Source organism: Engystomops pustulosus, chromosome 3 (genome assembly GCF_040894005.1).
Source record: "Engystomops pustulosus chromosome 3, aEngPut4.maternal, whole genome shotgun sequence".
NCBI classification, from domain to species: domain Eukaryota; kingdom Metazoa; phylum Chordata; class Amphibia; order Anura; family Leptodactylidae; genus Engystomops; species Engystomops pustulosus.
Window position 1 is genome coordinate 194,472,976 of NC_092413.1, and position 14,109 is coordinate 194,487,084.

Genomic DNA, 14,109 nt, shown 5'->3' on the forward strand with positions numbered 1-14,109 from the left:
CGCAAATACAGAGAGAATATACAAACTCTTTGCAGATGTTGACCCTGGGACTTGAATCCAGGTCCCCAGTGCTGCAAGGTTGTAATGCTAACCACTTAGCCACTGTGTAGTATCCAGAATACCCCTATATGGTGACTACTTATATCCTTGAACTGTTAAATCCCCATTACACCGATACGAGTCGGGGTGGATATCAGTGCTGAGATCCTGTGACCGCACTGACAACTACCCCATGCCAGTACTTATATCCCACATCTAAGTAATAAAACCCCAGTTCCTTCCACTAAAACATTCAGCCTTTGTGAAAGTAAAAAAAAAAAAAAGAAGTGTTCGCATTCTTGCAAATTCCCTTTTTAACCCCTTCACCACTGGGATCTAAGATGATGGGTCTCTCGCCTAGTATTTAGGGAAATGAGTCTTGGAATTGTCTAATCACACCGGGGTAAGTGAATACGAGTGGCATAAAGTGCCCGGGAGCCAGCAGGTGGAGGAACATGTTACTAACTGACAGCGAGTGAGAGAAGGAGGCTGAGCCGTGGCGGGAGGAGGAGGAGGAGGAGAGGGAAGCAGTGGGGATCTCTCTGGATGTGATAACGCTTTAGAGTCCCTGCTGCTGATACAGCTACCGGCTGCTGTTCCATACACACTCCTGTCCTGTGATGGATTAGTTAGCTGAGACAATAGGTGCCTCTATTCCAAATAACTTGCCTACTCTTCCCAGCTGCCTCCCAGCGCCTGGCATTTGGAATAAATGACTGATACGAGATCCCTCCATACAGGAATTCATCTGCATGGGAAATGAATGCTGCGGGGAAGCAGCTGCCACCCCAACTAGAGCGCCCGGTCAGCCTGTTTGTACCAACTTGGGCAAGTACTTTTTCTATATTGTCTATTCTTCCTGTTACCGTTACTATTAGGGAGATGACAAGTCTATGGTGAGCAGCTGAATTTCGTCCTGTCACTCCCATCATCATGTACTTTTTACATGTGCGTCTTCAGTATCTGTTATACCCATCCATGTGCTTTATCCACATGTAGCAGAGCCCCAGGTCGGTGAGACCGGGGCTCTGAAGCATGCTGGGACTGAGAGTTATTTGCATACATAGTTTACAGAGATAAGTACAGATCTAGGTGACATGTACCCATAGGATGAAGTGGCATCATGAATCATCACTGTGGGCACCAGAATCATCATCTCATCCACTTACTGTCAGCTCCTGGTCCCTGCACTTATAGAAGAGGTGAACCCTTATCTGCGGTGTCCTCCTAGATACAGTGTAATTATGTGCGGCTTATATGATGTCTAATGTATAAAGTGTCCATGCCTGTGCTCCTGGAGGACAGCACAACTCTGCTCCACAGGATTACATGACATATCATTGTATTCTTACATCCATCACATCTGTCACTGGCTCCAGGATTATGTAAAGAAACTCTATTTGTCAATTACATATAGGAAAATGTTTCTGAACAGCAGAGAATAACGATATGTAGCAGAGCTGAATCTTAATGCATAGAGAGCACATTATATTGTAGTTACGCTGTAAGTTGCTGTGTGATCAATTTATCTATTTAACTCTTTTGTATTTCTAATATGTTTGATTTATCTATGTACCCATCTTACAAATATATATATATGTATCTCTCATATCTATCTATACTACTTATCTCTATCTATCTATCTATCTATTTATCTATATTACTTAGATCTAGTTATCTATCTTTCCCCTGTATCTATCTATAGATTCCATCTATCCATTTGTCACTCTCTTTCTACATATATTTTAATACGTTGTATAGATCAGTCCAAAATGTAACTCATAGCTACCTATTTACCTATTTTATCTATCTATATATCTATCTATATATCTATCTATCTATCTATCTATCTATCTATCTATCTATCTATCTAGACAGAGAAAATCCAAAAAACGCAGCACAGCATAAACCCAATTAAAGAAGGGTGCTAAGCCATATGGTTCCTGGTCTGAGCCATTAGTATCTAAGTCCACAGAAGAGGCAGCGGTCCAACATTAAAGTGAGAAATTGGTGGTTTATTCCATGGCTGGATGTAACATTAAACCTTCTTCGAAAAAGTTGCCTCCAGCCATGTAATAAACTTAACCAATTATTAACTTTATATTGGGGTCCTGCCTCTACTGTGGTCTATCTCCTATCTATATCTATCTAGCTATCTATCTCATATCTATCTATCTTCTTTATCTATCTTTTAATTATTATTTATCTATCTATCTACAGTATCTATTTTCTTTATCTATCTTTTAATTATTATCTATCTATGTATCTATCTATGTATCTATCTACCATTTATCTATTATCACTCATTATTCTTTTTAGCTACTTTTCTATTTATCTAGATAAATGTAAGACAGAATAAAATTTACTGTAGAAGAAAAGCTTTTGTGCATCTCTTGTAAACTTTTTCATATTACACTACTGTAAGTTCACATCTCTTTTGAAAAATAAGTCCAAATTTTTGAAAAAATCAGTGCATCCTGCAGCAGTTATTTGTACACTAACAGCCACCACAATGGGAACCTAAATCCCCCCAATCTAAGACAAGGGGCTCTGTTACTTTTGTCATGTCCCAGATGCAGCAAGTTTTGGATGTTGAACTATCTAAAAAGTAGAAAAATCTCAATCCAACTTTATATAGTTCCCAAGTTTAAATCTCCCTTTTCTTTGTGACTGTATAACACATGTGAGTGTATTATATTATGTATTATAATAATATTACAGGCAATAAATCAGAAAAGCCAGAAATAAAAGTCCATAAGGGCTATAGCTTAGTAACAGGATAATCCGATGTCTGCTCCTCATTTGCAATGCTAAATATATTTCCTCGGGGATGTAAATGCCAAGGGCAGTATATGGACAGAGGAGAAACTTTCTAGGAAAATTACAGGTCAAGTTTTTCTAATACTAGAATATCACATGACTCTCAGTCCTAAAAGTGACTCAGTTTATCCCGATTCTGCTTAGTTATCCCTGACTTTAATATTTCTACTCCATAAGTCACTTCTACAGCATAGCAAAAGGTCCACGACTTAAACATTCTTACATTGGCCCCTATATATAACACAGCAAGTCAGTTTTTGGAAGTTGATGTATTTGAAGTAATAATATGAGTGAGTGGGACTTGTGATGACTTGATCAGAGCTTTTCCAAAATGGAAAGTCTTGTGTGGTGTCCATGATATGTTGTGGGTAGTCTCCAGCAAAAATGGTTATAGGAAAGTCAACCAATGATCACCGTTGGCTCCATGTTGAGTTTGGGGAGTGAGATGTCATATCTGGTCCAATCCTACATAAGAACTTCTTTAAAACTTAATAATGGCTCTGATAATATTGATGGTTCGAATCTATTCTATTCTATATTATCTAGGATTTTTTTTTAATTTTTTTTTTAATGTTTAAATGGTACATTGTACCTATTGTATTCTACTAATTCCATTTGACTATACAGATTTTATGAGCTGGAACCTCTCCCACTATGGCCACCCCCAATTTAATGTTCTTTGGGCTAATACTGTTGTAGGTCAAAATGTTTACTTTAAAGGAATTTTCCTCTATCAAGATATGGATAACCTGTCCATAGGCTACTGTAGGACATCAATATCAGATAGGAGGGGGGGGGGGTCTCATATTCCTGTTCAACTCGATTGGAGCTCAGCTGCAGTTCCCAGCAGTGTTGAAAACCAATATTTATAGGACATAATTGTCATATTGGAGGGTGTCCCAAACTCAGTTGAGATCCGACTCAACTTTTTTGAAGTTCAGTCACAGCTCCTCTCAGTGCTAGAACCCCAATATATCAATCTCTATAGGGCATCAAAGTCAAATCGAAGGAGGTCCAAACGTTCAGTTTCAGTTCCTGGCCATGTTGGACCCTTTAGTGAACCAATATTGTTGATATTTGTTGGTCATCAGTGTCATGTAGGAGGGCGTCCCACACTCAGTTGAGTTCCTATTCACCTCACTAGCAGTTCAGTCATAGTTATCAACAGTTTTGGACCCTCACAGATATTTGAGATTGATGGAGGTCCCATACTCAGTTGAGTTTTTGGTCACCTCACTAGCAGCTCGGTTGCAGTTCCTTGCATTGTTGGACCCACAATGAACCTTAATTAATGATATGTATAGGTCTTAAAGACAAAGAACCTGTTTTAGTGTTAAGCAACACAAATCCTAATTGTAGGGTAATACTGAGATTCTTGGCATCCAGCAGTGATACAGTCAACATTGTTCTGTGATTTCGCAAAATCTCAATTTCCGGCAGAAGGATCTCACAAACTTCTGTCTCCAGTGATTGTGTTTTCATTTTATCTTCCATTTATACATCATAAACAACAATATCATTTTCGATAAACTATGTATTTTTTTCTAAATTTAATATCTATCTCATTCTGAACCTCAATGTGCATCTGGAGACTCAGTGTCATTTAACATGTCCCCTACTAGAGCAGAAGTAGCTCAACCATAATAACACAGGATATAACGTCTTCGAGAAGCCACCGAGAAGCTCAGAGGTTGCTGATAATATCTGCTGCACAAAGCGGAGATAAAACTAAGCACCACGTTCCTGAATTCTGAAGTAGTTTGCTATAACAAATCATCTAACATGCCACATACTGTATATAAGCAGGGGATTCTATAATCAGGTCCCCAAGTAAAATGAGGGCCCCCACTACAGCATGACATTTACAGACAGATAATGATACACAGATGTCACATTACAGGTATAATGTACACAGTGATGTCACAGGCCAGATTATAATACACACAGTAATGTCACAGTATAGGGATAATACACACAGTGATGTCACAGTACAGGGATAATGCACACAGTGATGTCACAGTACAGGGATAATACACACAGCGATGTCACAGTACAGGGATAATACACACAGTGATGTCACAGTACAGGGATAATACACACAGTGATGTCACAGTACAGGGATAATACACACAGTGATGTCACAGTACAGGAATAATACACACCGTGATGTCACAGTACAGAGATAATACACACAGTGATGTCACAGTACAGGGATAATACACACAGTGATGTCACAGTGCAGGTATAATATACACAGTGATGTCACAGTACACAGATAATATACACAATGATGTCACAGTATAGGACTAATATGCACAGTGATGTCACAGTAAAGGGATAATAATCATTGTGATGTCACAGTAGAGAAAAAATACACACAGTGATGTCACAGTACCGGGATAATACACACAGTAACGTCCAGGGCCGGTTCTAGACAAAGTTGGCCCCTGGGCAACACTAAAAGTGGGGCCCCAAAATAGAAAATAGTCAGTAAGAGGCTTCCTTTAGTATGGTAAAACAAACTGTAATATGGGAGAATTTTATTGGAGATAGATAGATGATAGCGAGATTGATGGGCAGCAGGGTGCCTCAGTGGTTAGCAATACTGCCTTGCAGCGCTGGTCAACATCTGCAAAGAGTTATATTCTCTCTGTCTATGTGTGGGTTTCCTCCAGATCCTCCGGTTTCCTCCCACACTCCAAAAAATTACTGGTAGGTTGAATAGATTGTGAGCCCCATGGGGACAGGGACTGATCTGGCAAGCACAGTGCGGCACTGACTTTCAGACACTTGATAAATCTGCCCAATATTTCCATTTTCTGTGAGGAACAGCAGCTCCTGTGTGCAGCAAATCCTCCCTGCAGCCTGATGGCTAAGAATCTGGAGGGGGGGGCAAACTTCAGAGGGCTGTATCTTTGGCTCTGTGACACCTAGAACCTCACGTCTTTTTTTCTATGAAATAAGAGAGTCTCCTCTTTTATATGAATTTAAATTTGTGTTTCTTAGTGTCAGGAAAACAGAGCTATTAACTGTTAAACTGCCATCAGGAATGATTTTTATAAATAAAAATGGCACCTGATATTCTCACTTTAAACCTGAATATCTCTAGATCCATGGCACCTAGAAACAAAATTCCTTTGAAAGAAGAGGTTCTCCCATAGCACCGGCCCTGGTAACGTCAAAGTAAAGAGATAATATGCACAAAATATGTTTGTGTGGGTTTCTTCTGGGTCCTACGGTTTCCTCCCACACTCCAAAGCATACTGGTAGGTTGATTAGATTGTGAGCCCCATGGGGACAAGGACCAAATTGACAATCTCTGTGCAGCGCTGCATCATCTGTGTGTGCTATATAAATTAATTATTATTATTACAGTGATATCACAGTAAAGAGATAATATGCACAGATGTGTCACAGTACAGGGATAATATACACAGGGATATTTATCATGGGGTTATTTATCATTGGTTTTGCTGGGCTTTTTTGGGACTTTTCATTGCTAAAAAGGGCTATTTCTAGCACTTCTTTCATGTGGCATAAACACTGTGTAATACACTGTGCAAAGCCAAATGCATGACTTGGGACTTTTGCAAAAAAGTAAAAGTTACTCCAGTCAGGGCCGGCACCAGCACTGGGCTTACCTGGGCAAGTGCCAGGGCCCAGAGCTGCTGGAAGGGGCCCACATAAGGCTTTTTACAATAATTCCGGAGGGGTTGAGGGGGCTGTATAAAAAATAACCACGAGGGGGCTGTATATAAAATAACCACGAGGGGGCTGTATATAAAATAACCATGAGGGGGCTGTATATAAAATAACCATGAGGGGGCTGTATATAAAATAACCACGAGGGGGCTGTGTATAAAATAACCATGAGGGGGCTGTATATAAAATAACCATGAGAGGGGCTGTATATAAAATAATCATGTGGGGGCTGTATATAAAATAACCACGAGGGGGCTGTATATAAAATAACCATGAGGGGGCTGTATATAAAATAACCATGAGGGGCCTGTATATAAAATAACCATGAGGGGGCTGTATATAAAATAACCATGAGGGGGCTGTATATAATATAACCATGAGGGGGCTGTATATAAAATAACCATGAGGGGCTGTATATAAAATAACCATGAGGGGCCTGTATATAAAATAACCATGAGGGGGCTGTATATAAAATAACCATGAGGGGGCTGTATATAATATAACCATGAGGGGGCTGTATATAAAATAACCATGAGGGGGCTGTATATAAAATAACCATGTGGGGGCTGTATATAAAATAACCATGAGGGGGCTGTATATAAAATAACCATGAGGGGGCTGTATATAAAATAACCATGAGGGGGCTGTATATAAAATAACCATGTGGGGGCTGTATATAAAATAACCATGAGGGGGCTGTATATAAAATAACCATGAGGGGGCTGTATATAAAATAACCATGTGGGGGCTGTATATAAAATATCCATGAAGAAGCTGTATATAAAATAACCATGTGGGGGCTGTATATAAAATAACCATGAGGGGGCTGTATATAAAATAACCATGAGGGGGCTGTATATAAAATAACCATGTGGGGGCTGTATATAAAATATCCATGAAGAAGCTGTATATAAAATAACCATGTGGGGGCTGTATATAAAATAACCATGAGGGGCTGTATATAAAATAACCATGAGGGGGCTGTATATAGAATAACCATGAGGGGGCTGTATATAAAATAACCATGAGGGGGCTGTATATAAAATAACCATGAGGTGGCTGTTATGACTTTTTATGAATTTTGAGACTTTTTTTGGGACTCTTTGAAAAAAAAACCCCCACAGCAATTAGATCAAATTACATTTATTAAAGGGCCACTTTAATGAATATGATGGGCAAAGAAACTCCTAAGACAGACATAGAACTGGCCCTAGGAGCCGCCTAATGATAAATGATTCCTAGTGATGTAACAGTACAAAGAATTGAAGACAATGATAACATTACAGAACTAACAGCCAAGTCACTAGAATAATACATAGATGTGACCCTCCTGACTCGATCATCTCTTTTTGGAGACAACATTGTTTCCTGTTATTGTGTCACAAGGTTTTTCTTCATTGTTGCTAAATGTTATTGTATTGGTTTAGTGAGTCATTAAATTGAGCTAAGATAATGGTGGGGAAATATTTAATCTCTTAGTTTGGCTACAGATAAAGGAGATGATCCTCGAAATATGACAACATCATAGTATAAAGAGGGTGTCACAACAAGGAGGAAGGAGCTTTGGTCAGTCCCAGATACAGAACAACATGACTTTGGTGTAAAATTTGCCCAGTTTAATGTATTTTTTTCTGGCTTTGACCTTAATTAAGTAAAAAAAGACATTTGTATTGTTCACTATTCGATTATAGGGCATATTCATATGCAGTAAGAGTAGGGTATCCTTGGAACAGTGTCCAACATGCAGGGACGGCTCCAGGTTTGAGTAGGCCCCTGGGCGACAGAACCTCAGTGAATTCATGTGGCGGCATTAAAAATTCAGAAACAAAAACATTCTTCTGTTACTTAAAATATTTGTAATTTTATCATACCACACAGCCCCCTCATGGCTATTTTATACACAGCCCCCCATTGGTTATTTTATATAAAGGCGCTCTCACTCCTTATGGATTCAATATATACCGTCCCCCTTGCCCCCATGAATTCCTTATCTACTGCCCCACAGCAGCCCTGGGCCCCGGCACTTGGCTGGGTACCCCCTGGTTGGCACAGCCCTGCCAACATGAAAAGAATAGGAATTACCAGCACCGGATCAATCCTGTGGAGTTTATTTTTCAATACATCTTTAAATAGTTGCGTTTTAGCTTAGAAGTCACAGAAGTCACAGAGACCAATAGTGTCCAATATGGTTTCAAGGTATCCTTGAAATACGTTTCTATTATTTTTGTCAATTAAGAAACTGTATTAGTTACAATGTGGAAAAGATAAAGAAAATGTTACAGTACATAAGTACAATTCAGGTTTACAGCTGCTGGTGGCCACATTTTGGGATATATACAGTGGTACATTGGATTAGGGGTAACCTGGTCTGCAAGTGTTTTAGAAGACAATTGTGTATTTTAGTTACATGTAACTTTTCATAACATCAGCATTACGCGAGCCCTCCTCTATTATACTGTACCTGCCTCTCTCACAAAATTGTATAACACAGTATTGAAGTAGCAAAAAATGGGGGTAGATACTGTACTACACATGAATTAACATTTTTGGGGTTCTCAATGAATCATCTGCTTTTTAATGATTTCTTTGACATACGAGTGATCTGAATTGAGAACACCAATTTTCTTGAAATCCAAGGTACTCAGTCATGGTAGACTTGTGGGTTTCAATGATTTCCTAGAAGAAAATCATTGAGTGTTTGGATTATAAGAATGTACACAGACCGAATTATGCTTGTAATCCAAGGTTCCACTTGGATACCATGAATCTTACATGATCTGCTTCTGAGCTGTAGCTGCCTGCCGACCTTTGACTTGTACTTGGACTATGCTTGTCCAAACAAGTTCCCTTCTGTGAATTTTACCAGCCTGACCTCTACTAACCTCTAAATGGTATTTGAGTAACATCCTGGGCAAGCTCAATCCATATGAAATTATAAGAGAGGTATCTGTATTGTCATACAGTGGCTTAAGAGTGCAAAAAACCCAACAAGGTCCCATGGGTAATGCCCTTGAGATTAACCTCAAACCAAAATAGGCTAGTGGCACAGCAGGTCCACAACCCACAGAGCACTTCCAGCACAGAGCACTTCCAGCGCATAGAACTTCCAGCACATAGCCACAAACTGAAGAAATACATTCACACATGCAAATGAGTTCTTGTGTTACAAGTCTTGACGTCAGTTGCCTATTACAAGTCTATGGTTATTATACTGCCTCCTGCATGTATAATAATTTTACACAATGTCTAACAAATACACCCAGCACACATGATGAATAATCTTTAATGCCTTTCCACAGCTCCTGTATTTCACCGATGTATCAGGGAGAGTAACTGCTGGGAAGGACCTGGATTGCTCCCGTGTGGGAAAACAGCTTTTCCAGTAATAGAAGCCTAGCGTATAATTTACATCATGAATCGCCACAATCTGAATGAAAAACATTGATGAATTCCTTTAACATAACTTTCTACAATTTTTTTTTTTCTTTTTTCGCGCCTACTGAAGTATAAAGTTCTCATTTAGTAATGATTGTTCCCGACCACTTCATGGACTGAGTTATATTCGCTATACGCCTTATTCTCAAATGACCTTTGAAAATTGTTTACTTCTTAGCAGGGAAGGCTGGTCTTGGGTGATTTATGAAGCCCTTGGGAACCCATTGTATAATTTCTTTAGATGATTCACTGCCACCTCATCTTTACACTCCGTCCCCACTTTCGAGTCCGAAATAGCTCTGTTAGCTTCATTATAATTCATCATCGGTCAGTGACCCTCATTTGTCTAATGGAGGAGCAGAAGTTATATTTCTACTCTAAATCTTCTATAAATATGTATTTACTTAAAAATGCATTAAACATACAGTTACAGAGTAACGTCCATGTCCGCCAATGAATTCAGAGAGAATCTTTCACCACTTCCACTAATTCCAACTTTTTTGATGCTGCCATGATAGGAATTTTTTTTCTAGCCTCCACTATTTCTCTGAAATTAGTAAAGTTAGTTTGGCACAAGATATGTAAATGAGGCAATTTACTGTGAAGTAGGCTGTCTGTGGAACCAGGCTGCCAGGCTGTCTGTGGAACCACTAGAGATGCCTTTATGGGGAGGTTCTTTGCACATGATGATGGTATTGGGGAGCAATGATCCTTCCCAAAATGCCACCACCATGCATTATCAGCAGGTTAGTGCTGCCACGCGTGGGCACTGTGATTTAACGGCTTCTGGCAATATTGCCACTGGCATTTACAGAATTAAGAATGAGGTTGGTATTGAGCTTCGTGTTCAGGTATGCTTAACACTAATCATGAGCCACAAGTTAACAACCATTGCTGAAGTCCAACCTTGTGAAGAAGGCTATCAGTGACCAATTTCGACTTTATTTGCCTGTATTGAAATTATTAAATGGCGTTTCCTGTTACTAATTCCTTTGAGGAAACAATAGTAATTGATCACTTTAAAATTTATTATATTTATCAATTACTTAAAGTGAACCTGTCACCAGGAATGTGATTTTTAGCTGGTGACAGGTTCCAATAGCCTATGCTATGCTGATTTTAAAAATGCCTTTGTCAGCATTCTGTATCATTTAAGTAGTTTATATAAATGGCTTCCTTCCTGCCTATGTGTGTGTGTGTCAGTCTCCTCTCCTCCCCACACATGCAGCTCCCTCTTCCTCCCCAATTCCTGTCATGGGAGGAAGAGGGGAAGAAGTGGAAGAGAGGAAGAATGCTCAAGGAGACAAAGGAAAATACAAGCTGCAGCTGCCCCCTTACCCTGGGACTCACCACATGCTGCTGGCAGGGAGTAGGGTTACGTAAATGAAACTTATATAAAGTACTGCAATGATTCAGAATGCTGACATAGGCATTTTTAAAACAAGCTTAGCTTAGGCTTTTGGAACCTGTCACCAACTAAAAATGACAACCCTTGTGACGGGTGCACGTTAAATGACATCTACCACCAGAATCAAGGATTGTTAAACCAATCACACTGACATACTGGTGTGTGCCCCCTCTTGCTCTTCTTTTAGATTGTTATGCCCTGATTTAAAAAAAAAATGCTTTTAAAATTATGCAAGTGATTCTGAGGGTCATTTACATAATTTTAAAAGCCTTTTTTTCCTAAAAAACAGGTCATAAGAAGCTTAAAGAAGAGCAGATCCTGCCAGAGCGGGCACACACCAGTATGTCAGTGTACTTGGTTTATAATCCTTGATCCTGGTGATAGATATCCCTTAAGTATAGAAGGTGAGCAATTACTATTGTTTCCTCCAAAGAATCAGAGCCAATATTAATTTTAGAATTTCCTCCAATAGAGAAATAAAGGAAAACACCTTATATTCTCGTTTAGTGATTTATCTCTGGCGGCCAGCTTGTAACAGGTCTTTATTTACCATCTTTAATTAATGTTAAAGCAATTAATAACAATGCATGGACTTATGCAAATAAGGGGAATCATCAGCATTTTTCTAAAACATATAAAAATGAGTGCAGATACACAATATCATATTGATACAAAGTATTTTGGAGTTAAATGGAGTTTTTCTTAGCACTTTTTATGGAAAGTCAATGGTCCCAAAGTACAACCCAAAGGTAATTTTTTTTATATTTTTGGTGGTACAAACCCTTTAAATTATTAATAATCTATCCATAGAATAACCTATTAATAGCTCATCCACCATATTGTATAATCCCCACCACTCACCTGTTATACCCAATGGAGACTATCAGTTATTCATGCGATCTACAGACACAACTTTTATTGGATCTATAGATGGAGCTGTATTCTTTTGGCTCCGACTGTAGAGATTAACAGATAATCGGCAGGGGTAGACCATCTCTACACCACCATTGATCAACTCTTAATTGCCAGGAAAACCTCTTTGATGAGGCACATATCTGATGTTGATACTAAAGGGCATGGCTGACCCAGCACTGGGCATACATGGGCAAGTGCCGGGGCCCAGGGCTGCTGGGGGGCCCACATAAGGCTGTACATAAGGAATCCTTGCGGGCGAGTAGTGCTGTATTTAATGAATGCATAGAGTTTGAAGTGGGCTTTATATTAAAAAAAACATATAGGGACTGTACATAAAATAACCATGAAGAGGCTGTACAAAAAATAATAATGAAGTGGGTGCTTGGTATGACAAACTATGGAATATTATAGGGAACAGGAGACTTAAGTTTCTGAATTTTTAATGCCGCCACGTGAGTTCACTGTAAAAGGGCTCTGTCTCCCAGGGGCCTACTGAAACCTGGAGCCGACCCTGCCAAAGGGCAGGCAGTTTTTTGGCACACGAGCTCATGATTCTTTAGCTACAGCAACTAGTGTGTTCTAAATCTTCAGAAATCTCACCCTTGAGGTGAATATGTTCAACATTTCTTTTTGTGATGGATAAAAGGGGACACAAATAACTTATTAACAGTGAAAAATATAAACAGGCACCGAGTGCGAGTCCTTGGGCATCGGCTTATTGGATTGTTTCTGTCTATCGTAGCTCTTCTGCGGCTGGTATTTTGGCTATTCTCTGTCTGTAAAGCTTGTAGGAATGGAGGAAGCCCTTGCCCTGGCTCTTACACAAGAACAATGCTGCAGCCCTGACGGTAGACACATCAAGCTGTGATCTCTGCAGCTTAAACACTGTGAAAATAGCTATCATTGATCTCTACAGTGAATGACATCTCTGCACTCGCTGCTCCCTCCTGAACATCACACAGTTTATTAATGCATGGACTAGTTGTGTATATTTCAAGTGTTAGGGAAAATGTCAATGTATATTGACCTGCCATTCATTAGTCTCCAGTGACTGGCCTACGACCTGAGAGAATGATCAGAACAATATTAAATCTGATGCAGAACATGCAAAGCCAGAGGCCCATTTATCAGAACTAGTGCGGTCTGTACTAAGTGCAGTTTGCCTGTTGAGTGCGCAGGGGGCGCCAGATTCATCAAAACTTGTGCATGGTCTTCATGAATCTGGCACCCCCTGCACTGTTCTGGAAATGCGCACCATTATTTTTGGTGCACTTTGTTCATGCTGCAGAAATTTAAGTGCACACTTTTTGCACATGTCTTATCGGACAAGGGTCAGTCGCAACACAAAACTGGCGCAGACACTTAATAAACACATGTACAAGCAGTTTGTCGGTTCTTTTCAGAGCAAAAAACTGATGCAAACACTTTGATAAATGTGGGTCAGTGAGTATTGTAATTTGAATGGTTAAAAGAATCCACAGTCTAAATTACAGTTTATTACAGGATTATTTGTTTAAGAAAAATCCATTTCGCACACTGGGGCTCATTTGCTAAGGGTACGCGGAGCGCATTTTCGTCGGGTTTCCATTTCCATTTTGCGCCGCATTAAACAGGGGATTTTGGTGCACACAATCGCACATCGGCGCCGGCTTGCACGCGACACAAATCGGGGGCCAGGCCGTCAGACAACCCGGCAGATTTGGACTACGCGCAAGACACGCACTTACAAGCACCCTGAAGTTGCGGGTTATTGTTTTGTGCTCTGTTTGTTTTTCGATGCTATGTTGTTG

The 14,109-nt window shown here is 39.7% G+C and overlaps 1 protein-coding gene across 1 annotated transcript in view; it reads left to right on the forward strand.

Moving 5' to 3' along the window:
- Positions 1–532: 532 nt before the first annotated feature.
- SNTG2 (syntrophin gamma 2) overlaps positions 533–14,109 on the forward strand; it is a 285,995-nt gene continuing 272,418 nt past the window's right edge. The window contains exon 1 of the mRNA XM_072143485.1: positions 533–867. Within this exon, the coding sequence (XP_071999586.1) occupies positions 799–867 (69 nt within the window). The 5' untranslated portion in view covers positions 533–798. The remainder of the gene's footprint in view (positions 868–14,109) is intronic.